Source organism: Zalophus californianus, chromosome 15 (genome assembly GCF_009762305.2).
Source record: "Zalophus californianus isolate mZalCal1 chromosome 15, mZalCal1.pri.v2, whole genome shotgun sequence".
Taxonomy (NCBI): Eukaryota; Metazoa; Chordata; class Mammalia; order Carnivora; family Otariidae; genus Zalophus; species Zalophus californianus.
Window position 1 is genome coordinate 79,778,173 of NC_045609.1, and position 27,512 is coordinate 79,805,684.

Below are 27,512 nucleotides of genomic sequence, written 5' to 3' on the forward strand. Positions count from 1 at the left end.
TTCCCAAGGACCTCGCCTTAACGAAGTGCAATTCCCAGTGGCTTGCAAGTTTCCAGCAGGGAGGATAAATCTGACCACCTAAGTCCAGCTCTCTGACACTTTGGGAAATGTCCAGGAGTTAGGAAACGCATCGCCGTGGTCTCTCCAGCCTAGAGGACTCGCCCCACAAAGAGCTCGGCACCAGCGGTTCCGGTGACCACGGGGAGCTCTCGGAGACCGCCGGGCCGCGCACCGTGTTGGGATTGGAAGACGCGCCCGCCGTTCCCTCCCGACCCTAGGCGGCGGAGCTGCTGCGGGAGACTGCGCGTGCGCGCTGGGCGGACGGTTCCGGAGACGGCGTTCTCAGCCGCCTTCCGTCTCCGGAGACAGCATGAAGACCGCGGAGGACGCCAGAGGGGCGCGCAGCGACGGACCGCGGGAGCTAGGCCTCTGCCTTCTCTGCGGCCTTCCGGCAGCAGGAAAATCGACCTTGGCGCGGGCCCTCAGCCACCGGCTACGGGAGGAGCGGGGCTGGGCCGTCGGCGTCGTCACCTATGATGACGTCATGCCGGACGCGTTCCTGGAGGAGGCGAGCGCGCGGCCATTGGTCAGTACGGAAGGGGCGGGGCCTAGACCCCGATTTTCGAAGGAAATGGAGGGGCTCCCACTAAATGCTGGGCTACACCCAGTGTGGGAGGTGCGTCCCTGACAGAGGGAGAGACCGGGATTCGAGAAGAGTGGAGTTGGTTTAATACTGAATATGTTGATTCCATCTTAAAGTAATTCATTGTAGAGATTTATATGTCTATTTGGGGCATGTATGTATTGTATCTTCTATAGAGTGAGGCTTAAGACAGCGGTAGGTTTTGTCAGCGTGTAACATGGAACCCCCCCCCCCCATGGTCAGGAATGCTCTTGAAAAATCCTTTAGGAAGAATATTCCTAGGAAGGGGCGGAATCTCTTAAAAATTTCAACACAGCCAGTTTAGCATCAGCCATGGGCGAATCTTTGTGGATCTTTAAGTTTATATAATTTGCGGAAATTTTTTTAAGTAAAAGCATACAGAATTATAAATAACAAAATTCCTAGGGTCCCTCCCATGGTAATAGAGAGTGGCTGTACAAATGAAGGGCCTGGCCTCTGAAGCTCACTCTTCATTTTCATTTCAGGGTAAATCTTCCTCTGCCAGCATAGGAAAAGATGGTTGTTTCTTAGTTGATCACCAGATGAAGTAATGGGCTTCTGTTTAGTGACCAGCTCGTATGTTCCAAGTACACACTTCCCTTTAAGCCTTCAGATCACACTCAGTGCAGCGACATGCATCCCCGTGGAGAAGCATATGAAAACAGATCTCTGAGGGGAGAGTAGATTCATGTCACCCATCTCATTCTCACTCTAGAGCAAATCCTCTTTGACATGACAGATTCTGAAAAATTAAAATACATTTGTCGTTTAATACCCTAGTGTAGATGGATGCACCTAAATAACATGCAGGTATGATGTGATTCCACTCTGTAAATATGTATGTACAAATACAGTACATTTGGTGGATGGAAACATTTTGGACTGCTCCAGCAAAATTATATATACTTTCTTATTCTTGTTTAATTGTAAGGTAAGTGCAGTATCAAGTCCCTGGTAGCACTAGATTTAGTTGGATGATAGTATTTTCACCACTTGAGTGAAAGCTGGAAGTTGTTGATAGGAATCGTTACTTGCTGGGCTTTTTCCTCACTTTTATTATATTTTTTCCACTCCTCCCTACAGACGAAGGTCACGGGACTCACCTAGTCACCATGGGTAGGCAATCTCACCTTCTAGGAAGTGATCTTGTTTCCTTTTTAGTAGGTTTGGGTGATGTATTTGTTATATGTGTTGTAATCTCAGTGGTGGGGCAGGGCCTGGACGGGAGAGGAATCCTTATCTCGTGTTCCTATGTGTGCTCTCCAGCCTGGACCTCGTAACTCTGTTCCTGCTGTCCACAGTGCTTGAGCAGCACAAGATTACCTGTATTCTCAAGTTACTTATTCTCTTCCCTTCAGTCTACCATCTCTGTCGTTCCCCATCCCATTTCAACCCTGTTGTTAGCCCGAAGTCTTCTCATCTTGACCCAGGCATCTTTCAGCTGATCCTTTCTGTCCACAACTTTTCTCATTTCGAGGGCAAACCAGCATAGGTATATCTAAGCCAGACTATTTTATTTCGGCAGGATATTGATTATGGCTCATTTCTTCTGGAGGGTAACAGTGGACGGACGATTGATCTAGCAGAGAAATAGAGATGTGCAAACAAACGCCTACACCCTCTGCCAGAGCGGAGACCCGCCTTATGCAGAGCAAGATGTCAGTAGGCAAGGGAGGGTCTGAGCTGTCTCCTGCGTGGTTGAGTCTGAGGAGACTTCAGAGGACTAACATCAGTGAGTAGGAGTTTCTGGGCAGAGAAAACCATTTATACATGGAGATACGGAGGCATGACAGAAGAAGTTGTGCTCAGAGAATTCCAGATGGTTTAGCGCTGTGAGCTGAAATGGCCCTGTAGGGATGCCTAGGGCAATCAATCGTGACCACCCTACTGACCAGAGCCTAATGTAAATTGTTAATTCTTCCGTCTTTTGTAGCCATCCCAATGGAAATTGCTTCGACAGGAACTGTTGAAGTACCTAGAATACTTCTTGATGGCTGTCATTAATGGGTGTCAGATGTCTGCCCCACCCAACAGGACTGCAGCCCTGTGGGAGGATTTTATAAGGTGCTTAAAGGATCAAGATCTGATATCTTCTGCTGCGCTGGAGACCCAGTCTTGCTACCTCTTAACGAAGATTGCTGTTTCTAGACCTTTGTTTTTGATCTTAGATGACAACTTTTATTATCAAAGTATGAGATACGAAGTCTACCAACTGGCTCGGAAATGTAATTCAAACATTTTTTTTTTCTTACACACAGACATTTGTTTGCATATCAAAATCACTGCCGTTCTTAGAATTTAATTGGATCGGGAAGTTAGTATTGATTTACTTAATTCTCAAAGCTAGATGTTCAGCATTGCAAATGCTTTTTCTTGCTGCAGCCAGGATAATTTGTCTAATTTGTTTATGTCACATTTTGGAAAAAAACAGTGCACCAGTAATTCTGTGGTTTAACATTGTTTTCAGATTCATTAGGCTTTTGCCAGCTTTTTTTAGATTGTCCTCTCGAGACCTGTTTACAGAGGAATGGCCAGAGATGCCGGGCACTGCCTGCCGAGACCATTCACCTGATGGCAAGAAAGATAGAGAAGCCCAACCCGGGGAAAAATGCTTGGGAACACAACAGCCTCACAATTCAGAGTACGCCGTGCTCTTCTGAGGCCAGGTAACCCACACAAAGCTGACCTTCACCGGGTGCCTCCCTGAGCCGGGCACAGTGCTCCTTGCTTGACTCATGTCCACTTGGTTAATACTTACACAAGCCTTAGAGAGAGATTGTTACCTTCCCTTTACGGAGAAGAGGCCACAGAGTGAGAAAGTTTGTTTGCCCAGAGCCCTCAAGCTTGTGGCGGTGGAGATGTGTGCGTGCAAACGTGTACTCTCGTGAAGACTGTGTTGTCACGGAGATCCGCGCAGGGAATGCAGAGTGGGGTGCATCTTTGAAACTCGCTAAAGTAGCACAGTCTAAACAGGTTGCCCAGTAATTTTCTTCTAGAAAGAAAAAGGGTGGAAGTAGCCGAGTCGGAATTTTGCCTTCAACCTCCCTATTGTTACACGGCCGCATGTGTGTGAGGCTTTTGGGCTGCTAATGCTTCCGTTCATGGTCTGTGTCTTGAGAGTTCTGCAGCAGCACATTTGTAATGGAATTTTCACGGATGACGGAAATGTTCTCTATCTGTACTGTCCCGTGTAGCGGCTGCTGGCCACGTGACTGTTGAGCTCTTGCAACAGCCAGCACCTCTGATGGCCTGAATTTTGAATTTTATTTTAATTGCTTTAAACTTAAATAGCCTCCTGTGGCTAGTGGTTATTGTATCATAGCAGAGTTCTAGAGCTGTCTTGCCTGCATTTCCATTGCCCCTGCCTGGCCGTTGTTCACAGGGGGTCAGGAGTTTTTATTTTTTAATTTTTTTTAAAGACTTGAGAGAGAGAGAAAGAGCATGAGCAGTGGGAGCTGCAGGCAGAGGGAGAGGGAGAAGCAGACTCCCCACTGAGCAGGGGGCTCAACGGGGGCTCGATCCCAGGACCCTGGGATCATGACCTGAGCAGAAGGCAGATGCTTAACCGACTGAGCCACCCAGGCGCCCTGGATCAGCAAACGCTAATTTTTAAAATTCATTCCTCAAAATGTTCGGTTCCCAAGATACAGTTTTCCATCGATTTCATAATATATACTTGAATATACTAAAAAAAAAAATGGATTTAAGAGACTGTTGTTTATTAGGGTTTATGAAATGAGCTACGGCTGAGGTTTCTAATTTTAACTTTTAATATCCTGAAACTTTGAGCAGGCCCGTAACCAGCTGATTGCTACTCATTCTGGAATACTTAAGATTTTTTCCTTTGGAAGTTGAATGGCTGGTTGAGGCATCGAGATATCTATCCCGTGAGAATGGCCTAATGTTATCAATGCTTTGAGACGAGTGAGGGCCAGTTCTTGCTAAAAGCAAGGAAGAGTGTTGAGTTTCTCCCATGCTGTTGCCAACACTTAGCATAATCTGTTTTGTCTTGGGTCTTCAGAACCTGGCCACCTGCTCTCACAGGTCCAAAATAGTTATAGCATCAGTGAAGGGGTTGTTTGAAACCTGGTGGCCCTGTATCGGAAGTTGAAAGATGATCTGACAAATGTACCTTCTCCAGGCTTCCGTAAGGTACTACTGTGTAACCACCACTACCGCTGATGGTGTTACTACTCAGAGCAACAGCAGATACTATGTATCGGGCATGTTCTGAACTCGTCATGTTTAATCTCATTCAATCCTCACAAACAACTCTTGAGGATAAGTAGAATTATCCCCATTTTATAGATGCGGTAACTGGCCCAGTAAGTGGCAGACCCAAGGTTTGGACCCAGTGCAGTCTCACTCACTCCAGAACCTGGCTCTTTCCAGCATGAGAAGGATCATCTTGAGGTTGAGATTTAACTCACACTAGCCTAAATTGTTTCAGTGCCACGCTCTGCACTCTGAGTAGAATTCAAACTCCTCACCATAAATTACGTGTTCTAACCCCAGTTAACTTTGCAACCTCATATCCTACCTACTACTTTCCCCCGTTGCTGCTTGTCAACCAAACTGGCCTTTGTTCCATGAACAGGAGGAGCTTGTTCTTGCCTCAGGGCCTTGTACTTGCTGTCCCCTCTACCCTCCCCACTTATTTATGCTTGATTGACTTTCCTGACCATCCTAACTAATGTGAGGAGTGTTCATTGGACTCACCAGTCACTCTTTTAACACCATCACTTTGTTTATGGTCTTTACTCAAACACTTGTCACTATCTAAAATTATGATTTTTTGCTCAATTATTGAGACAGACAATGGAATCATTACCAGGCTTGGAGAGGATAGGGATTTCGCTGTACCCGCCCCCTGCCTCACATACGTGGTTGTATATTTTTCATATAAGAAGATACTCAATAAAATCTTGTTAAATGAATGAATTCTGCCTCAGCCCTCTGTGGCCCCTTGACCAGTGAATAACTTCGCTAACCTACATCCAGGAAACAAGCAGAAGCCAGAAAGTACAGACCAAGTATCCCTCTTTAGAGAATAAAATAGAGCTGTAGTAGCCTAAAGTTTAGCACTTAATGAGGGACAAGAGAGGATGTCTTTCGAAAGCTTATTGAAATGTTTTAGGAAATTAATATTTTTTTAAATAAGGGGATTCTTTTGCTTTATAATTTGTTTTGGGCTTCTACTTTTAGATTTTGCAAGTAGAAGGTAGCTTCCAAATCATTTCACTTTTCCACTTTGGCTTAGGATCTTGGGGTTATAGCACATTTATTCCTCTAGAATTCAATTTAGTATTCATGAACACCAGTTCTTTTAAAAAAAGATGTTTGATATAAGGATTTATTTTATCTCCCCTTCTCTCATAGCCTGAAGTTGACTGATTTATTGCTTACCGCTTTGGAAAATCCAGTAAAATATATTGAGGACAATGTGGAACAAAAGGTAAATCTTCCAGTATAGATTTAGTATACATGGGAAGGCACCGCTTTCTGAAGGAATGAATGTCTTTTTGAGCTGAGTGTGAACTCTGGGTAAAATGTGGAAAATGCTGTCACTGCCGTGGCGTCCCGGCAGCTCTCAGCTTCTGACTCCTGGCTGCAGTGGTGTGTCAGCTGGTCGCAGCCAGTTGTCAAACTCTCAGAAATGTTGGAGCCTGTCGCCATTATATTGGCGTTGGTAACTTGAAACGGGCAAGGACAGGGATGCGTGCACCAGAGACATTGACAAACACTAGAAACAGGTTGTGTCGCTGTTGTTTCTGGAGAGCCTGTTGTTAGACATTTACCAGCAGCCACTATCTAGATGGGACCCATCTTCTAGGGAAGGACAGCCGGAACAGAAAAGCCATCTTCACTTTCCTTTCCGTCTTATCAAATACGTGTCACACTTTAGCTGTCCTTTTCTAAAACTTCCAATAACGATGTCTGTGTCACATAGGAAACAGACAGAATTATTTGTTCAACTAACGTTCTGCATCAAGCTGACCAGACGCTCCGAAGGATTGTCTCCCAGACGATGAAGGAAGCAAAAGGTATGTTGGGTAGTTGAATGGGGTTTAGCTGATACGACTTTGCTGCTATTCCTGTCTCCTTGACACTTTGGGTAGTTTATTAGATTTCAGTCCTAATGTTTACATCATGTTTTCAGTTTCAGTATGCAACTTGGTTATATAAAAACTAAAAATTCTACCCCTAGAACAGGGTATTCATCCATCCAATACATTTTTATTGAGTGGCAGCTCTGTACTAGGCTTTATTCTGAATACCGGGGCATCAGAAGGGAGTAGAATGTTATACTGAGCGGACAGACAGACAAGCACATGAGTATCTGCTGGTGCCCTGAAGAAAAATAAAGTAGGGAAAGGCAATGTAGAGTACTGGGAGAGCTTCTTTTTAAAGGGTAGTCTGGAAGACTTCTCAGCGATGACATTTAAGACGAGATATGAATGAACCAGAAAGAGCGAACACGCAGTCATCTGATAGTAGATCGTTCCAGGCAGTGGCCACAAATGCAGAAACCCAGAAGTGAAGTTGTCTGGTAAGTTCTGGAGCAGAAAAGTGGCCATTGAGTCGGGTGAAGTAAGGAACGGGGAGAGGTGGTCAGGGGCCACATGTCAAATCGCCAAGCTCAGTGTGTTGTCTGTCTGAACTTGGAGTATGTGCTAGTTCTAGAAAATAACTCCTTCAGGTTTTAAATATTGAACTCCTTGCTTTATTTAAATTTTGATTTAAAAACTATCGTTAGCTTAACATTTCTTGAGCGTTTATGTGCTCAATGTTGCCAGTCTTTACAGCCCCGTGAGGTGAGTGTAGTTTTACAGATAGGGACATGAAGGTTCTCGGAGGATCAAGTAACTTGCACAAGGCTGAACGGCTCCTAGATGCTTGGACGGCCTGGGTTCAGAGTCAAGTCTGACTTCAGTGTGTGCTTTCTCTTAGGCTCCCCACATCACCAGCATTGATCATTAATACCTTTACAAAAGCTTAGAACTGTTGGGAAAGCAAACAGTACACTAACCATATGGTGTTTTTCATATGATCCATAAGCAGATTTTATCTTGTACCCTAGGGTGTAGCCCAGTACATGAACACATGCCTGTGTGGCAACAGGTTTCACAAAACCCTCACGTGTGTAGTGGGCTCTACTATGTTCTATTTGATGTCATTTTAGAAAAACGCTGCTTGCAACTTGCATCTCACCGGTAGGTTACAGCCCAGAGTTGGAAAACCAAAGGCCTGGAACAAACAGCAGCATAATTAGAATAGAGACAAAGGTAGTTGCAGGAGTTCTCTCTCACCCATCTGCCTTTCTTGCCTTCTATGTAAAATGAAGAGAAGGGCGAAGGGGGAATAGGGTTATGTCCAAATCACTCTTGACTCAGTTCCCACCCATTACAATACACATTTATTTATTTAGGTGAGGGAGGTGCTACTAGCTTCTAGATCCATACTTGAATGAAATGAGAAATTCCTTTCTCCTACCATCAAGAAAGTGGAAAGACAGCCCACATATCAGGAGAAAACACTTGCAGATCATAAGAGACTTGTATCCTAAAGAGGTAAAGGACTGGTACCACTCAGCAATAAAGACAATCCAACTTTAAAAATGGCCAAAGGGTCTGAAGAGACCTTTCTCCGTTTCAGTGGCCAAGCCATAAGAAAACTCACTTCTCAGTAGTCCTCAGGGAAATGCAAACCAAAACCACGAGATCCCACTGCACACCCACCAGGCCAGCCAGAATCAGTAAGTGCAAGTGGTGGTGAGGATGTGGAGAAATGCAAACCCTCATCCACGGCTGATGGGAATGGTGCAGCTGCTCTGGCAAACAGCCGAGCAGTTCCTCAAACAAGTGAACGGAGTTACCATGGGACCCAGCCATTCCACTCCTAAGTATCTGCTCAAGAGAATTGAGAACATAGGTTCGTATAAATATGTGTACACAAATACTTGTTGTCAGCATCATTCCTAGTAGCTAGGATGAACCTTGAAAACAGTATGCAAAGTGAAAGAAGCCATCGCAAAAAGCCGCATTGCTTGAGTCCCCCCCGTGAAATGCCCAGAAGCGGAAATCTAGAGCCCCGTTAGTACATTAGTCGTTGCTCAGGGATTTGGGGTGGGGTGGAGGCTGGGGTAGGAGGGTGGGAGCTAATGGACGCAGGTTTCTGAGACGATGAGATGTTCTCAAATGGACCGCGGGGATAGTTGCACATATCTGCAGGTATACTGAATCGTAGTTGAAATGAATAAAGTGTATGGTATGCCAGTTTTCTGTAAAGCTGTTTAATAACAAAGCAGTTTTGTTTCAGTCACATTACCCACGTGGCTGGTGGCTGCTGAGTTGAGTAGGACAGAACATTTTCATCGTTGTAGGAGGTTATAGATTAGACAGCTGCTCTAGAGATTTATCACAGTTTCAAACCAAATTGTCATTTCCTAGTTCTGCTTTTTTGCCTTGCTACCTGTTAGTTCAAGAAGATTCTAAATCAACTACCTTGTCAACAACAAAAATCCTTTTCAGGCTTATCGTTTATGCTCACGCATTTCATAGCCAGGTATTGAAAAGATTTGTTTGCTATCACATGAATGGGACCTTTGTTTCTATAGTACACCTACTCGACTGTGATTATTAACAGAATAATCTGATTGGTTTGTCTGAAGTATTCAAATTCATTTCCTGATGTTAATCAGGCAGCCCAACTTGATTTAGTTTACACAATTTTGAGAGTATCTTTTCATTCTAGATGAACAAGTGCTTCCTTGCAACTTGAAGCTTCTAGCAGAAGAACTCAACAAGCTCAAAGCAGAGTTTTTGGAGGACCTAAGGCATGGAAACAAAAAATACCTGTGCTCTCAACAAACCATCCACATATCTGATGTTATTTCTTGTTTTCATTATGAGAAAGACAACATTGTCCAGAAATATTTTTCAAAGCCACATTAAAACTTCTGAACTTCCGATCAAATGTCTGATTTTGGCTAAGAGTTTGCAAACTAAAACAATTTTGTGTTACTGGATGTTTTCTCGCCCAGTGGTGGGAATTGCCAAAGACTTATTCAAGAAAAAGCAACAGTCCATTCTAAAGATCCATTTGTCATAACAGAAATAACTTCAGTCACTTGTCAGACATGACATGGATAATTAGGCATCAGAGGCAGGCCCACGTCCTCATTTATGTGCCAAACCCTGAGGGTGGGGGTGGTGGGGGCAGGGGTCTTATTGAATGGCTCCTCAGGAAAGCAGAAAGACTAGGAAGGAGACAAGGTGTGGGTGCATGGAGCCGTTTTTGTCTTTAACTCATGTGACCGATCTTCTCATGGGTAAGGCATTCTACAGATTCAAACCAATGTAGCCATAAAACCTTTTTTTTTTTTTAATTTATTAACAGTTTACATACTGGAAAATTACTAAAAAATTGGATCCTAGTTTTGAAGAAGAAAAATCGAGATCAATAGAAAGTTATTTTTTTTTATTCATGTATTACAAAAGCAAAGCTTCATTCACAACAGGAACTACAGACTAGATATAGTTATTTCAGCATTGAACTTCTCTCTGGAATCCCTAAACAATATAGTGTTTTGCAACCATACTCAAGTTTTATGTTTTGCATACAAAATATGTTCTTTACATCAAAGCACATATTAACAAAAACAAGTTCTAGAAATCATATACCCTCTAAGACTATTTAATGAAAAAGTCCTTAGCAGGGAATTTTTTTTTTTTAAATAATACATCCACTTGATAAATATTTTTGTAGAACTTAAAATGAGGTTTATCTCAACATTTCTTAAGTAATATTCCCTTTGTCAAACAGTTCTGCAGATGAATGGCAAACACTTATTTCTAAAATGAAATAGCACTGGAAAGTATTCAAAGTAAAAGTCTAGCCTTTACTTGAATTTCAAGAAGTTGTAGCTACATACTGTATTAGTAAAATCTGAAATGAAATTTTTCCCTGTTAATCTCTTCACAGTTTCTTAAAAAAATATTAGTGGAGATAAATTATCTACCAACTTTAAAAATCTAAACTTATGTTCACTGAACAAAAATACATTTAGTTTCAGAACATTGCCTGTTAACAGCAAAGTACTATAAATAGTTCATGTTCAACTTTTCCTAGCAGCTCATTTCTATAAAATATTTGATTAAAAATAAAATGGGAGAAACGTATTCAACACTTAATGGAAGATAGTATCATCTTTCCATGTATAAAATTTAACTCAGAAAATTTAAATAAAATCCTAAATCTTTTTAAAAATACAATACTAAAAAAGTTTATAAGGTAGATTTGATTCAAAAACTTTAGTGCATTTAGAATTAGTTGTAGCTCTCAAGCATTGACACCTTTGGGATACCAACTGTGCTCTTTTAAGTCATAGGAAAATTAGAATTATACATTCTAGTTTAATTATGAAAAAAGATATTTTCTGTTTAAATTAAAATGTACCTTCAAAACATCTATCTTTAGTTGCCAGAAAAAAAGTGTCACTATTTGGCCCAGAATATAGAGTTAAGAAACTGGTTTTAACAAGAGGGTTCTCTCTCTTTAATGAAAGCTTTCATTTTCTATCTTGGGGTATTGCTTTTATGTGAAGAATAAAAGTGAGAAGGAAGAAAATAATTACAAAAGCTTCCAAATGACAGCAACCTGTTTGTTTCTGGCAATAAATAAATACTAGAGCCAAGTTCCACATTTGGAAATGGTTGCATTCAAGCTGATCTGAGCAATGAGTGATTTAAGCAACAAGAGAAACACAACTGTAGATTCAGAAGCCCCAGATTTGACAAGGGAGAGAGTTATTTATAGTTTTGACAGACTCTTTGCTGCTCTTTGAACAATGCTGTTGAGGTTAGTTTTGACTGGATATTAAACCACGAGAACTCATTTTAATGGCTTTCTAGCATTTGGAAAGAAGGGCAGAAGATTCATTAACTTGGCACGTGGGGGTTTTGGTGAACGCCTACTGTCAACATTTCCCTTTTTATTTGCTATAGAAGAGTGTAAGTCCTTTTTGCTTAATAAATGCTTCATAGTTAGGGTATTCTCTTTAAGAAGCCGATTAGCAACACTTCCAAGATTTGGACCAAATTAAAAATGAAACTTTTCCAAAGTACACAGAAACCAACAGTTAGTAACAATATATTTTATTGTTTGACCAAGCTCTCTTAGAGTAAGCTAGTTATTACACAATATAAAAACAATAGCCTCCTATTCAAAATTATTCTAGGTTTAGTAAGTCATATTTTTGTAAACAAATTATCACATTTAAATGCATTTTATATCTATTTTCCCACTTTTGTACCCTTTCCTACTAAGGCGACGATTCCATCAGTCTCTAGTTTTGTCACTATCCTTGAAAAACTGGCAGAACTGCAAATAAGCATTACAAGCTGAATTCACAGAAAATATTTTAAATGGCCAATTCTGAAGGGAAAACCAGAATTTGTTTTGGTGGACACACGTTCTCATTTTTTTAAGTATTACTTCACCATCCTATTTTCCCATGTGTTTCTATACCCACCTCTTCTTGGAAATTACAGGCAGTAAATGGATAGAAGGCAAGAAATGGAAACTTCAGAGATTTTTTTTTTTTTCTTTTGAAGGACTGCATTTCCAAGGAATAAGGTAGATGACTACCACTGTACCTCTTTGGTCATCAAAGGAATAAGAGGAATAACAGATTCTCAGTATACTTGTCAACCTCACCTGACACTAATAATAATGTCAGAGTGAAGAATTTAAATGAAAGATGCAAATTAAAAAAAAAAGGCATCTTTAGAGATAATCCTGATATTTCTAGCATTTCATGTGGTTTTTACAATAAACCAGAATAAAAAGAATCCAATGGAAAACTGACATATTTAAACTAGAAATTGAACAAACAGGTATTTTAAGTATTAAACCCATTTTTCAATGTAGGCTTCAATTTCTTTTCAGAACTTTTGCCTCATATTTTTATAACTTGAATTTAAAAAGAATGACCTGTTTTACATTTCCCCTTAAGGAAAAAAAAAAAAAAAGAAGGATCTGCTACACTAAATAGCTCTGTGATTATCAGGTGAAATGAAAGTACTGTGAACATTCAGCAATGTGAATGAAACAGCACGTTGACAAAGAACGAGGTTAAAGGCAATTCCTCTACTAAACACTGAAATAAACTGTAATAGACTTTGTAAGAGACAGTAATTCTACCATGTTGAATATGGCAGAAGTAATATCTAGCTGAATGTATATGTTGAAATACAAGAGTATCAGTAAGCTCTGAAGTGTTTATGGACCGTAAGTATGGGAAATGTAAATGAATACCTATTAGGATTATGATTGCACTCCAGTTCTCAACTAAGTGAAAGGAAAAAACAGACACCAACGTGTCTCACTGCTCTAATACATAAATGAGCCTGACCAGATTTTTATAGAAAAAAAAAAATTTTTTTTTGTTTCCACTGACAAACTTATATTCTATAAATATATAGACTTTAAATTAGCAGACACCTTATTAGGAATGACCCCCCCCCCCCCCGGAAAAAAAAAAACCCAATAAACAAAACTATAAAACACAAAAAGGTAAAACCAAGTAAAGCATAATGTGATTATTTTCAATCAGTGTTGGTTATGCTGTCCCCTTGCAAAATGACAAGCAAAATCATACTTGTTTTTACATTTGCAACCACATATGTTACACTGAAAAGGATTTTCATACCCATGACATCCCATATGAATAGTGTAAAGGATATTGTCGGCAAAGTACATATCACAGTGCTGGCAGTGGTGTAGAAGCTGCGGGTCCTGGACCGGGAGGGTCGGAGCTGGAGTGCTCGGCTGGCTGTTTCCTATGCTGGGAGTACTTGTGTGGGCACTTGGTTCACTGCTCGGACCTGCCACCGGACTGTAGTTCCTCTGACTGTGTGACGGCCGAGGTTCCGGGCTCGTGGGAGAGGAGCTCTGAGGAATACTTGCTGACACGGCAGCAACCACTGCTTGGGCAGAGGACTGCTGCATCATGAAAGGCTTCTCGTCAGGGCAGGGAACTACATCAGGAGATGCAGGGTTTTGGTTTTCTGGTGGCAAACTAGACAACTGTCCTGCCAGGGTTGAGAGCTGATTTAAAGGGTTGTCAACCATGAGTTCTTGGGGGTCCCTTGGTAGGCCACCAGTTGATGTGGTTTTTGCCATACTTTCATAGGAGTCAGTCTGGATATTTGGGATTTCATGGGTAAAATCGTTAAGGTAGTCTGGCTTCTGAACCACCATGGAAGGTGGACTTAAATTGATTAATGCTCTTCTGCTATAGCCCAGATTGCTTGTTTTCTTCTGTAAAACTCCCCACATTTTCTTGCTGCTTAAGGAAGACCTAGTACCTTTAATTGGTACCATTTTATGCTTGCGCCTTCGATGATGGGACAGGTTACTTCGATCACTGCAGCGGAAGGAACATAATTCACATTTGTATGGTTTTTCTCCTGTATGGGAACGCATGTGGGCTTCCAGATGACGCTCATAAGCAGATGCAAATGGGCATAAGTGACATCTATGAGGTTTCTCACCTGTTTAAAAAGAAAAATGGGGGAGAAACTGCAAGAGTAGCTCATTTATGGAAAGTTTCATGTGTTGTCCATTCATTAGACTTAGAAACTGATCAGGTTTCTTTGCAAAGAAACCTGTCAACTTAAAGCCTTAACTCATCAGCAACAATTTGAGATCTATAGATATGTTCTCTTAGTCAGTATACTGTAGAAATTGTTATGGCTTCAACTGGCATCTGGGGAAAGAGTAGCAAAACTGACAATAATATTCCCTACATAATAATGATTTTATCAAAAGTACACGTCAGTTATGTTTGAGCACATCTATACATGAACACTTCTTCAAACATATTCACACACAAATACCCCTTCCTCAGGGAAAAATACAAAAAAACTTTTCTAAAAAGTTATTCTATTAAATAGAAAGCTCAAAAGGGAAATGAGCTTCCCAGTCCAAATATGAATTATGCAAAGTGTTCCTTCAAAATGGCCAGTGCTTCACCTCTACCTTCCTCCTCTCCTCTTCAGTTGCCAAAAGGGACAACTGTAGTCAGTGCCGTTAGCTGAAAATGGCGCAAATATGTAAAATAAGTATTTGGAGTCAATCACATAACAAATAAGTACGGAGTCCTTACTATGTGTCCGATGCTCTGTTAGGCTCTGCGGGCACAAACATGGCCCTGACATGAGCCTTGTCCTCAGACACAGCATGAGACCCCACAGGGCAAACGAGTGGGACATCCGACCAGGTCTTGGGCCAGGGCAGGGCATAGTTAAGAGGGCTTCTCAGAAGGTGGGAGGACTAAGGTGAGCCCTAAGGGTCAGCGGTGCAGTCTGCAACTGTATAAAAGCCCTGTCCCCGGTCGGAAACTGAAACATACTTAGAAGGATAAAGATGAAAACATTTTATCACTTCACACTACCTTCGGCATTAACCTGCCCAGCCTTAGAAGCAGACAGATGGTGAGAGAGGATGTGGATCAAGAAGAAAGATGGCTAAGGAAGGGGGAGCTCTAGAAGGGGCCTTACTTCCCATTTGTATCTTGTTATGCCAATGTTTTGAAAAAATGGAGTAACTTCTCCATTTATTCATACCTTGTATCAACCTTCAATTTTAAACTATCAGAACTACTTATACATCAGATCAACTTGCCTTCCTTGGCCCCTCTCCTGCCCCCAAAGAAGTGCCTTCTCCAGCCATTTCGCCATTACCTGTGTGGATTCTAATATGTTCGATAAGCCGGGCTGTTCCTTTGCTGGCATAGTTGCAGTACCGACACTTGAGCTTCCCATCAAAGGTCCTTTCAAACCCGTCTACTAACATTCCTGAGTTTTCATCCAGGGAAACTTCAACAGATGGGTGATCAAGTCCATTCTGATCACCATCTGTTCCAGCTATAAACAAAGTATAGCAAAAAAAATTATGCATCTCAGAATCAACTCAATTTAGCATTTTAGTCTTGAGTGGTAGAAAATCTTTCATAAATTGACAGCTTACTTAGCACAAAACCTAACTCAGAAAATACAGACCCTTCTGAACAGAGGTTAATTTCATACGAAAGCAGTATTCTGTTGAGAACATTTTATAGGGGGACCTCAAATTACTTACACATAAATTTTATCAGTCCTCAACATGCTTCTGAAGAAGAGAATAGGGCATTATCCTTTTTTTGACAGGTCTGGAGAACAGAGGGGAGTAAACCATAATGGCAAAGCAATACACGTTTAAGATCCTAGCCACTTCTACAAGTATTATAATCGGCAGTCATGATAATTTCCCCAAATCCTAACTCAGTTTACTGTCATCTAAAGCAATTAATGTTGAGTTTTGCCCTGTTTTATTTGGTTTATACATGGTCTAGATTCTGGGATGCATTTAGGATCTTAAAATTCTAACTAGGCACATAAAGGAAGATACTATATCTGATACCTCTGAATGTTAGAACTGTAAGAATTTGAAAGCTAAAAGATATTTGTCTAGCCCTTTGCTTTTAATTTAACCCAACTACTTCTTTGTATCTATAAAGAAACTGAAGGAGCAAGTGTTCATTATCAGGAAAACCAGCAAGCAGTGCGGAGTACAACCCTGGTCTCTTGAATCTCAGTCCAGGAATCTGTACACTAGAGTTTCAGGAGGGACATTTTTATTCCCACAACTTCTTGGGAAAAACACTTCTACTCTATCCCCAGGAAATAGCAGTACTGGTATGAACAAGTCAAGCCCCTCCTCCACTGTTTCCTCCCCCGCTTCACGAGGAGAAGTGATTTTACTGGTGGGTGCAAATCCAATATCCAGCGGTGCCACTACATTGGAGGGACAAGGCTCGGTGTCCCCATCTTCGATTTCTCTCCCAAGCCAGTGACTCTCAAAATTCAATGTGTATATTAATCATGTGGGGAGCTTATTAAAACACAAATCCTGATTCAGTAGATCTGCGGTGGGGACGGACAATTTACACTTCTAACAAGCTCCCAGGTGATGCCTGGTCTCTGCTGCTAGTTCCTGGACAACAAGGCCACAGACTATCTACATCAGGGTCAGCAAACTTTTCCCATGATGATAAGATACTAAATACCTTAGGCTTTGTGGGCCATCTGTTCTCTACCAGATCTACTCAGCTTCACTGTTATGGCACAAAAACAGCTCCAGGAAATATGTAAACAAGCAAGTGTGGCTATGTTTCAATAAAACTTTATGGATGCTGAAGTCTGAATTTCATATAATTTGCACATATTATAGTATTCTTTTGATTTTTTTTCCCCATTTTAAAATGTAGAAATCACTCTTGGTCCGCCGGTCATACAAAAACAATTCGCAGTCCAGATGGGGCCCATGGGCTGTAGTCTGTTGACCCCTGAGCTCCGTTCAGGAACAGATTCCAGTCTGTGTGGTAAGCAAACCAGACAAAAGTCTATCTGTAGCAGGCTCAAGAGGGTCGCTGCTTTCCCTATTCTGGTTCTCTGTCTAGAGAAGTAAACACGGTCAGCCCTTTCTTCATTTCAAGAGAGAAGAAAAAGAAACCCCTATTGTGTCTCTGGTCTAATCCAGATTTCTCACTGGCCAAATCCTTTGTGTAGTGAAGCTGATGCTCTCTACCTGCATTGGGTTCCTTGGGTCTACTGTTAGCTAATAGAACTTAGAAGATGGGAAGGATATTTAGAATTCCTAACCTTCCAACAAGACCATAATGCCTCTCTAGACTATGTTGGGCCCTTGGGAAGTTTCATTCTCCCTCAACTAAAATCTGACATGTTTAAAAAGGAAAACAAATTGCCCTGTGTCTAAGTAAAAATGGAATGATTCACATTAGTGATTAGTGGTCCTCACCGTACAGATAACTACACACAAGTATTAATATATTTATGAAAAATGAATTATTTAATAGTATTAAGATGAGTCTACCTCCCTGAAGAGCCTCTGCTTCTTTGTCCCCACTAACTGATCCAGAAATCATGTTCACATGATGAGTCTGCTGAGTCAGATACTCCTGGAAATCCTTCACGAAGTCCAAAGGCTCTGGTTTCTTTTCACCCATCTTTGCTTTATCCTTTTTTTCTTTTTTCTGTTGAAGTTTACAGTTTGTTATGCCTAGGGGGAAAAAACTGAAATAATGTCACACTATTTAGGGAGATCCAGTATATATCAAAACAACAGTGACAAAGATTACTATGTGCAAGGCACCGTACAAAGCAACAGAGAATACAGTACCTGCCATCAAATATCTTATTTTCTTGGTGAACGAGAGAACACAGAGAAAATTGTGAAAATTTACTATAATTAATATTTAAATAAACTGGGACCAAACTCAGTCTTAAGAGGATGGAAAAAAATTACAAAGACTGAAAAAAAGAGAAAATAAGTCCACATGAAAGAAATAGGCACAGCAGCAGGGATTATCAATGAAGGAGACAGTTTAAAAAAAAAAAGTGGCTCAATCGAGGCCAAAGAAAATTTTCTAGATGGACATGTTACATATCTGTGTTGTCCAATAGAGTTCTACTTGCCACACATAGCGACGAGCACTTCAAATGTGGCTAATACAAATGACCTGAGTTTTTTATTTTCCTTAATTAATTTAAATGGAAATAGCTATATATGGCTAGTGACTATCATTTCAGACAGCAAAGGCTCTCAAATCATAGGGTTCGCATGAATGCTCTAGAAATAGGTGCTCTAGAACAGGGGGTTGGCAACCCTTTTCTGTAAAAAGGCCAGACAGTAGTATTTTAGGTTTTGCAGGTCATGAGGTCTCTGTCCCAACTATTCAACTCTGTCATTTTAGCTAAAAGCAGCCACAAATAATGTGTGAACAAATTGAGTATGGCTATGTTCCAAAATAAGGCTTTACAGAAGCAGGCCTTGAGCCAGGATAAGCCTATAGGCTATAGTTTCCTGACCTCTGCCTTGGAAATCCAAATCACCACCTCTACCACCACACATCATCCTATTCACTCTGAGAATGAGGGGAAAAATTAAGAAAGAAAACAAAAAATGAATCGCTGAACACTACATCAAAAACTTATACTATATGCTGGCTAACTGAACATAATAAAAAATAAATAATTTTTAAAAAGAAAATTTAAGAAAACTAATTCTAAACTATATATGCACCCCTATGATTATTGCAAAAACAAAAAAAATTCTGATGCTAATGTAGAGGAAAATCTCCTATGAGATTTTGTTATCACAAACTAAACTGGTCTTCACATAGGTTTATGGCCCAAATTCAGAAATCAAATAACCAAAAAGTTTTCTAGTAAGAACAACCTAGGAGACAAAGGTCTTTTCTCCCAGTAAAAATTTTTATGCAAATGTACAAGGTCTTCTTAAATATGTCTTCTGCTCATTTTTTCCCTAAACTCCAACTATTATTAATAAGTAATTTCTATCTTAAAAAGTCCTCATCTTTAAAAGCCAGTAGAATGGAATCTAAAGCTAAAGATCAGTCACTTCTCAACATATATGCTGAACTTCTCTCAAAGCACAGCATACACACAGAAGAGCACATAAATCCTAAGGGTAGAGCTCAACAAGTCATCACAAAGTGAACATATCCATGAAGTCTGACCGACGTCGGGAAACAGAAGGCCACCAGCATCCCAGGATGGACCCTTCCAGTACTGGTCCCCCAGAGCCCCGGCAAGGGCCCCACTACCCTGACTTCTGAAATTGCTGTCACAGGGCTTGCATATATTCACCTTTAGACAATGCAAAATGGTTTTTCAAAGTGCTTATGACAATTTACACTCCCATCAGCAATGAACAAGAACTCTGTTCTTCCATATCCTTGCCAACACGCAGGTTATTTTTTGCCTTTTTCATTTCAGCCATTCCAGTGGGTGCACGGTATCACATTGGTTTTCATTTCCATTCCTTGATAACTAATGAAGTTGTATACTTTTTATGTTAATTAGCCACAGAGATACCCTCTATTTTCATACCCAGTGAAGTATCTGTTCAAGTCTTTTGCTCATTTTTTATTAGGTTTTCTGTCTTTTTCTAGTTAATATCTAAGAGTTCTTTATAATATTCTAGATATGAGCTCTTTATCAGATATGTATATTTTCAGTGTCTTCTCTCACTCTTTGGTTGCCTTTTCACTTTCTTTAAGATAACCCAATAAATGGAAGTTCTTAACATAGTCCAACTGACCCATTTCTTTCCTTTACATTTAGAGTTGTGTCCTTGCCAACATCTTCCTTGAAGATGTTCTGCAGTTTCTTCTAAAAGCTTTACTATTTTTTTTACCTTTCATATTTTTATCTGGAACCGAGCTTTGTGTATGTATACTTTAAGAGTTGAAATATACTTTCTTCCAAAGAGAACCAACTGTCTAGCAACATGCATTTCATAGACCAGCCTTTCTCCACTAGACTCTATTACCACCTTTCTACATCAGGTGATTATATATATGTGACCCTATTTCTGGATTCTCTATTCTGTTCCACTGGTCTATTTTTGTCTAGCCTCACACCAATACCACCCAGTCCTAATAATAAAAATCTTAATATCTCAGTCATTTAAGTCTACCAGTTATGTTCTTCTTCTTTGAGAATGTCTGGACTACTCTGAGTACTTTTCAGCCTGTTTTCCAAAGAAAGAACTGTGGAGTTGAGAAATGAGAGGGCTTCACCGACAGCACATTTCCCAACTGACAGTAGCTTGACTGATGTTTTAAGACCAAAACTTCTGTTTTTACCTAACTTAACTAGCACTCTACTAGATATAGACTAGCCCTTGACTATGTTCCTCCTGTAGGGTACTGTACTGTACAACAATGCAGTGATATTTTAGGCACTAATGAAGGGCTGTTTTTGGTTTCTCTTGTTTACTGATTTATTTAATTTCTGTATTTCTTGTCTTCCTCTCTCCTCACAGTTAACTTGTTCTTTATTCTGAACATATTTATCCAAATAAGAATGTGCAGGTGACCAAATTTGCATTGTTCCTGAACAATGCAACATTTGTGAACAGTTCTTTTCCACCCTTCTTAGAAGATGTCTAGGGGTTTTTAAAAGGTATTATTATCACTACCACTTTTCACCATTTTCTAGAAAACTGAGGCCACTGAAAGTCTATCCTTTGGATGAACAGAGTATTACAGTATTAGGCCAAACTTACTAGCTTGAAGACTCTGAACAGAAACTTCTCTCAGCTCTAGTTTCTTATTTTGTAAAATGTAATAATAATACCAACTGGCAGTGCTGTTTTAAGTTTTACAAGTATCTATATGTAAAGTATCTCCCAACACCTGTAGTATATGGCATGTTCTCGGCTATTTGTGCAGCAAAAAATGGTTATACCTCGGGTGAAAACATTCCTCTGTTCCAGATTCAGTTTTTTCCCTTTTTCTATCAATCAGCTCATCAACTGAGCCTTGTAAGCTCTCGTTTTAGTTACAATGAAACGAACATGGTCTACCTTCATCTCAGTAATCCATATAGCCCAAATTGTAATTTCCCAAACTCATATCTTATTTTACTCTTTTACACTACCTCTTTAAATCACCTGCTTTGGTCTGGCTCAACTTTCTTAATTTTAAGGATTATTGTTGGTTTCTGAACAAATTTGTTTCAGTTGCTTTTTCTCATCTTACCAGGCTTATCTGAACTGGTTCCCTCTGCTCCCAAATCAGTGTATTACTATTTGTTCTGTGACTACTGTTGATTCTGTTCATTTGTCCTTTAAAATTTGCTCTCTGGAGGCACGTGGGTGGCTCAGTTGGTTATACATCTGCCTTCAGCTCAGGTCACAATCCAGGGTCCTGGGATCAAGCCCACATCAGTCTTCCTTCTCCCTCTCCCACTCCCCCTGCTTATGTTCCCTCTCTCGCTGTCTCTCTGTCAAATAAATAAATGAAATTAAAAAAAAAATTTGCCCTCTGGTTGCGGGGGGGGAGTGAGCCAGATTATTAAGAATAAAATCAACAATAATCTGTAGAAGATTAAGATCAACAATAATCTGTAGTAACATCGTATCTCAATAAAAGGAAAAGGAAAGAAGGACAACAGAACACACACAGGTGGGAAACAATGTAAAAATATGCATTAAAAGGTAAGAAATACAGCAGAGTTCTAAAATGAGTTTCAGAAAAACAAATGTAAACAAAGAGAAATGGTTTTTTAAAAAACAGCAATCAAGAAATTTCCAAAATTAAAGACTCCTTTCAGATGGAAAAGGATCATAGAATGCAAAACAGTATATGATAAAACACTTAGACACATTTTGAAATTTTAAAACCTCAAAGAAGACAAAGAGAATATAAAACTTCCTAGAAAAAAAAAAGACAGTCCACCCACATAAGAAAAACAATAGGATTGTCATCTGAGTCCAAAGGCAACACTAGGGGCAAGGAAATAACAGTAATCATTTATTCAAATTTGGAATGTTTAACTTTCTCAAGCTGATAAAGGATATCTTCCAAAAACCTACACCAATGAATGGAGAAAATTTAGCTGCATTCCCTTTAGAATCAAGGTTAAGTACGACCAGGATGAGTGCTGTGACTACTGTTACTCAACACAGCATTAAAGGAAGAGCCCCCACAATAAAAGGAGAAAAGTAAAAGTATGAGGATTGATTGGTAAGGCCCTATAGATTGTCTGTGTCCTAATTATAAAAGTTGTAATTAAGAAAGAAATCTGGTATTTACTTTGCAACTTGGCATCACTTCTTGCTAATCAGTTCATATGAAAACTGAGATGTTTCCACTGGAAAATATCTGAATATACTTTGATAGGCTTCAATAAGCAAAATAAATCCTACCAATTCCTAATTAGAAAGCCTAACACTGCTACAGGAGAACATGTGACAGTGCAGAAAAAAAATGCATGAGATTGCCAGTAAGCAAGCAAAGAAAATGGTATTTTTATACATGCATCTCAAGTTTTAAGAACACAAATGAGCCTAACTACTTTTGTGGATGTCATGGCTGGCATATTTTGACAGTCTTGGCTATTATCACCTTGTCACATTATAACTTTCACTGCGTTCTCTGCCATGAATTGTGTGCTGATTTTCAATCATAATGCATGATGGACTTAAAAAAAAAAAAAAGAATGCCAATGAAAAAAGGGAAGATAACATTGTAAATATGAAAAAAAAAAATCTGTTCTTAAGAGTTTTAAATATATTGATATGGTTTTCAACCTCAGACATTCTGCAATCACTTAAAAATTAAGTGTCATTCCATCCCTAAGCATTTTTTGTGCTCACCTGACCTTCGTCACATCTCTCTCTCTCACACACACACACACAGCCCAGGACAGGCCCTTGCCTGAATGTGAATGGAGCCTTTGGTTCAAAATCCAGCTTTCTCCATCTCAAGTCACTATTTCTAAGCAACAGTAAATAGAAAAAGAACAATAACTGTGAAACTACAGACTTCCTAGTATCAAAAGAAAGTAAAGGTTTTATATCCAAGACATCTTCCTGTCTTTAATAAAGTAATCATCAGTCTCTGACTCCAAGTTTGTTTTTTTTTTTAAATTGTATTTATTTATTTGACAGAGAGAGAGAGAGAGAGAGAGCGAGAGCAGGAACACAAGCAGGGGGAGTGGGAGAAGGAGAAGCAGGCTTCCCGCTGAGCAGGGAGCCCGATGCGGGGCTTGATCCCAGGACTCTGGGATCATGACCTGAGCCAAAGGCAGACGCTTAACGACTGAGCCACCCAGGCGCTCTCTGACTGAGAGTTTAAGAACTCCACAAATCAACTGAAATCCAGAGATGCCCCTAAGACCCTGATAAATTTAAAAACCTTTGCAAACATACCATAAAAATCTACTTTAGGACATCAGCAAACTATGTTTTTACTGAAGATATCTTTTCCGTGAGCCACGAATTTAACATCTTGGAGCTTGTTAGTCAAAAAATAACTTACACAAATTTCAATATGTAAAATCATGTCATCAGAAAAAGAAGCATTTGAGTTCTCCAATTTTATTGCAGATTTGGGTGGTATATTCCTAGCCTGATCTACTCTTTCTACTAAATGATATCTAATTATATCAACCAGAGAATTATTCCCATACTGTATGATTATCATTCCTTATGATATGGCAAAATTTTTGAGTCCTCCCTGTGATTACCTGATTAAAGTTAAGCTGGGTCTAGTATGGGATTCCATGAGGTGTAGGCACATGTCTGTATAAACTGGGTAGAATGTACCTGAACTATTTTTACAATAATAGTTTCTCCCAAATTATCCATTCAAGGCTCAAAAATAAGGTTCTTACAAAACAACCAGGCGCTACCTACACTAGTGAAGTAAAGAAATATTTAAGAAAAAAGTTTTGCTAGCCCAGAAGAACATAAAAACCTCTTTACCTTTAAGCCACTAACTTAAAACTATTCTGACTTTCCTTGGTTTCTGATAAAGGATTTATTTGTATGAAGTCTTCTGATATTAGTTCTTCAGTCTCACATTATAAATGGGAAGTTGTTGATTCACACACACTCTCTCTCTCACACACACAAACACACCCTCTTAACCAGGAACTTACAAAACAGGCACCACGATGTGAATTAGAAGACAGCCACAACTATGAAAGAGCAGTGACATAAGAACTAGAAGAATCTCTATAACCTACCTTCTTCCCCAAGTCTATCTTTTTTAAAAGCTATGGGAGAATTTTGAGAACAACACGATTAGGGAATAGAAAGATCTATTTTATTCACGTACCATTTGGGGGTTACTAACCATAAGGTAGAATACTTAGCAACTAACTTACTTATACAATAGCTTAATTTGGCGGTTAGGTAGGCCTCTACAAAAAAAGTGATTACAGTTCAATAGATGTGCTTATTTTTATAGCCCAATAATTATGGTCACTGAAAGATTTACTCTGCCATAGAATACACATCAATGGTGAAGCCCAACAAATGAGGACTGATTTAAGTATAGAGAGTTAACATGGACCTTCAAAGACAATTAGAGCACATTTCCTCTGATTACAGAAAAAAAAAAAATTCTCTGAACGCAAAAAGGGACATTATAAAGCTTTGAGAGATCAGAAAACATGACACGTAAAAGTAAAATAAAGTTAAAAGATATCCAAAACAGGAGCTACACACTCTAACCTTTTCACCCCAAATCAGTTCCTCTTTTTTCTTGCCACTCCAACATTGATGAAATGTAGAGTAATCGAAATATACTCTGGAGACACACCAAGGGACTCCAAAAGGCCATGGAGGGAATTTCAACTAAAATTGAAAAGCCATACAGAGGTCTGCAAAGAAAAGCACACCACAAATCAAAACCTTTATGAGAAAAAGTTAATTAGCATCTACAGGTTTAATAAGCTAAGAAAATAACTTCTGCCAATTTTACCATTACCAGAAAAGAAAACTAATCTAACAGATAATCAAAGAACAAAGCAACAGGCTCAGGTCAACAAAGCTCCAAAGAATCACCAAAGAATAACATGCACTAATTTGACTCCCACTCCTCCCCCTCGGATTTCTTAAGATTTCATATTTGGCAAACTCTTAATGTCTTTCTTAAATTTAAGTTATTAATTTCATTTGTGCACAGCACTGTACACTTAAAGGGTCAGGCTTAGCACTGAACAATTATAGTTGCATAAAAATAATGCACTAGCCTTGTAGGGAAACATTTGTGGGAAAGGGTTAGAAAGAAAACCTCCAGGCACCCCCAACAAGGGAACATTTGATTCTCATCTTTATGATGCTCTCTATCACAACCTCAAACACAGGGTTTTCTGGGAAGCAGTTTGAACCCCTAGGGGCAAAAAAATACCAAACATCTCTCAATTCCCTGTAACGATTTCCCAACAATATATTAAACTGTAGCTGTGTTGAAGGCACGTCATCAATTAAAATCAAATGGAATTTTAATACCATTTATCCAGACGTTTAAAATTTTGTTTTAAATAAGTTTTGTTTCTTCTAAACTGAATTTCCTTAGATCTCACAATTTAAAGTGTCTTTACTTCTTCTACCGCTTGTCACTCCTCCTTAGGGTTCTGAACAGCACATTAAGGGGTCACTAAATGAGCCACGTGGTTAGTTAGTGGTAGCTAGAACCGGTGTAACTTCAATTCAAATTCACAGTGAGAGGAGCACTTAATAGGTGCACGGCTTGGCTACCCGCACTACAGTTTACCGAGAGACTTAAACCTGTATGAACCTGAATAGGTCTTTGCTGCAAAGCCCTCCCCAAACCTCACAACTCCGCAGAATTAGAGTGCACAAACAGTACAAACTAACCCAGGCTGGACCATTAGATAACAGACAGACGTTTTAAAAGTCCTCCCAAGGAGCAGCCCAGGACTGGCGTCTGGGCAGCATCCTCATCAGGATTCGGAGCACCCAGGAGACTCGCGCCTCCGCTGACCTCCAGGTTCCGGTACCCGGTGAAGACGCAAACCTCGCGGAGACCCGCACACGACCACCTGTCAGAGCGAGAGGCATCTCCCTACCCAGGAGTCTCCAGCTCCTGGCCACAGGCACCGCTCCCTCGGGGCTCCTGGAACCGAGAGACCGCACATTCCGCACTCGGGCCAGGAACGTACCGGGTCGTGACCCTGCCGACTGACCGACCACGCCCAACCCTCCGCTGAAACTGAGTCCCGGGTGGGGTCAGCCGGCCCGCCGCTAACCCGGCTCTCGCCTCCTGCCGCTCCTTCTTAACCGTCCTGCTCGGCTGTGTCGCCGCCGTCCGAGCCGGAAGCCTGCTACTTACCACCTGACCACCGCACCGAGTAATTCCCACTGCCTTGTTTAACGCCGCTGTCGCCGCCGCCGCCGCTGTCTTCGTCACCGTCGCAGCCGCTGCCGCCGCCATGTTTGTTGTGTCTCCGATTCTCTTCCCGCCCCACTGCCTTGTCCAAGTCTCGCGTGAGCAGTGCGCAGGGCAAAGGCGAAGAGGGCCTGTGTGTCTGTCTTGCGGTTCCGTAGGCACGAGGGGGCGGGGCCAGGGAGGTGAGCTGGGGGCGGGGCGGGGGCGAGGCCCTGGCTCCGCCCCCAAGCGCTGGCGCGCGGCCAGGAGGCACTGAGTAGCGACTTCGTGTGGTTGGCACAGCCACTTGGCCTGCCCCACTCATGGAGGCAGCGGCGGCTCGGCTGCTGCGTGGCAGCGCGCTGGTGAGTACGCTGGCGGCGGGTGTCCTGGGGGTCCGGGACGACCTTGGCCCCGGCGGCGGGGCTTCTCCTAACGGGACCCGGCAGCCCGCTGCACGTCCCGGGTCGGAGCCTCCCTCTCTCCGCCGCGTGGCGACCCCGATCTCCCTCCAGGCCTCTGACGGAGCCGACCTCCTCTTCTGTTAGGAGGGGTGAGAGTGGCACCTGGTGGGAAGGGAGCTGGGAGCTGTTCTAGAAGCTTCTTTGCCGGAGCAAGCATCATGAGTGTGGAGTCGGAGAGCCATGGTTGCCAGTTGTCCTTTGCAAGCCACTGGGCCCTGGGAGCCTCGGAGTTTAGGATCTTTAGGGGCATTTTGCAGAGATGTCACCTCTCCGATGCCACGTTTCCCCAATTATTACATTTCACCCCACCCCCCAATTTTAACTAGAAAGATAGTTAAAATGCAGACACAGTCTCTTTCTGAGCAGAGCGTTTCCGTGTCTTCTCTTCTGCGGCCGGGCTCCAACGTTAGGAAGGGACCTCAGAGTTGGTCAGACTTACCGACCAGTTAGATAATTTCCTCTGCCCCTTAACTTATGACTGGGGCCCAAGCATCTCCCATGGGTGAGCTCAGCATGGCTCAGGGGTGCCCATTCCCTGCCGGCGTCCTTGAACTTGAGCTGAAACCTGCCTCCCAGGAATATCCACCTGTTGTACCTAATTCTGCTCTCC

General features: G+C 41.1%; 3 protein-coding genes across 9 annotated transcripts in view; 2 read left to right on the top strand and 1 right to left on the bottom strand.

Moving 5' to 3' along the window:
* Positions 1 to 9,633, top strand: PSTK (phosphoseryl-tRNA kinase). The gene is made up of 6 exons (XM_027588175.1): positions 1 to 586; positions 2,598 to 2,889; positions 3,132 to 3,330; positions 6,044 to 6,119; positions 6,615 to 6,708; positions 9,419 to 9,633. Exons 1-6 carry the CDS (start codon positions 371 to 373, stop codon positions 9,616 to 9,618), a joined length of 1,077 nt encoding a protein of 358 aa, XP_027443976.1. The 5' UTR covers positions 1 to 370; the 3' UTR covers positions 9,619 to 9,633.
* A 424-nt stretch (positions 9,634 to 10,057) lies between these two features.
* On the bottom strand, positions 10,058 to 26,792 carry IKZF5 (IKAROS family zinc finger 5). Of its 6 annotated transcripts, none has more exons than XM_027586885.2 (5): positions 26,403 to 26,533; positions 24,779 to 24,927; positions 17,603 to 17,788; positions 15,412 to 15,594; positions 10,058 to 14,220 (listed from the first exon to the last, which is right to left on the bottom strand). In XM_027586885.2, exons 3-5 carry the CDS (start codon positions 17,733 to 17,735, stop codon positions 13,277 to 13,279), a joined length of 1,260 nt encoding a protein of 419 aa, XP_027442686.1. In that variant the 5' UTR covers positions 17,736 to 17,788; positions 24,779 to 24,927; positions 26,403 to 26,533; the 3' UTR covers positions 10,058 to 13,276. The 6 variants fall into 6 exon arrangements, with proteins under 6 accessions (XP_027442686.1, XP_027442692.1, XP_027442698.1 ...); XM_027586891.2 differs by having other exon boundaries at positions 17,603 to 17,802; XM_027586897.2 differs by lacking the exon at positions 26,403 to 26,533 and adding an exon at positions 25,928 to 26,388.
* ACADSB (acyl-CoA dehydrogenase short/branched chain) overlaps positions 26,668 to 27,512 on the top strand; it is a 29,423-nt gene continuing 28,578 nt past the window's right edge. Inside the window, exon 1 of one of the 2 annotated variants that reach the window (XM_027586919.2) lies at positions 26,668 to 26,803. In XM_027586919.2, coding sequence (XP_027442720.1) covers positions 26,762 to 26,803 — 42 coding nt within the window. In that variant the 5' untranslated portion in view covers positions 26,668 to 26,761. The remainder of the gene's footprint in view (positions 26,804 to 27,512) is intronic. The other variant, XM_027586941.2, reaches the window with a different exon arrangement.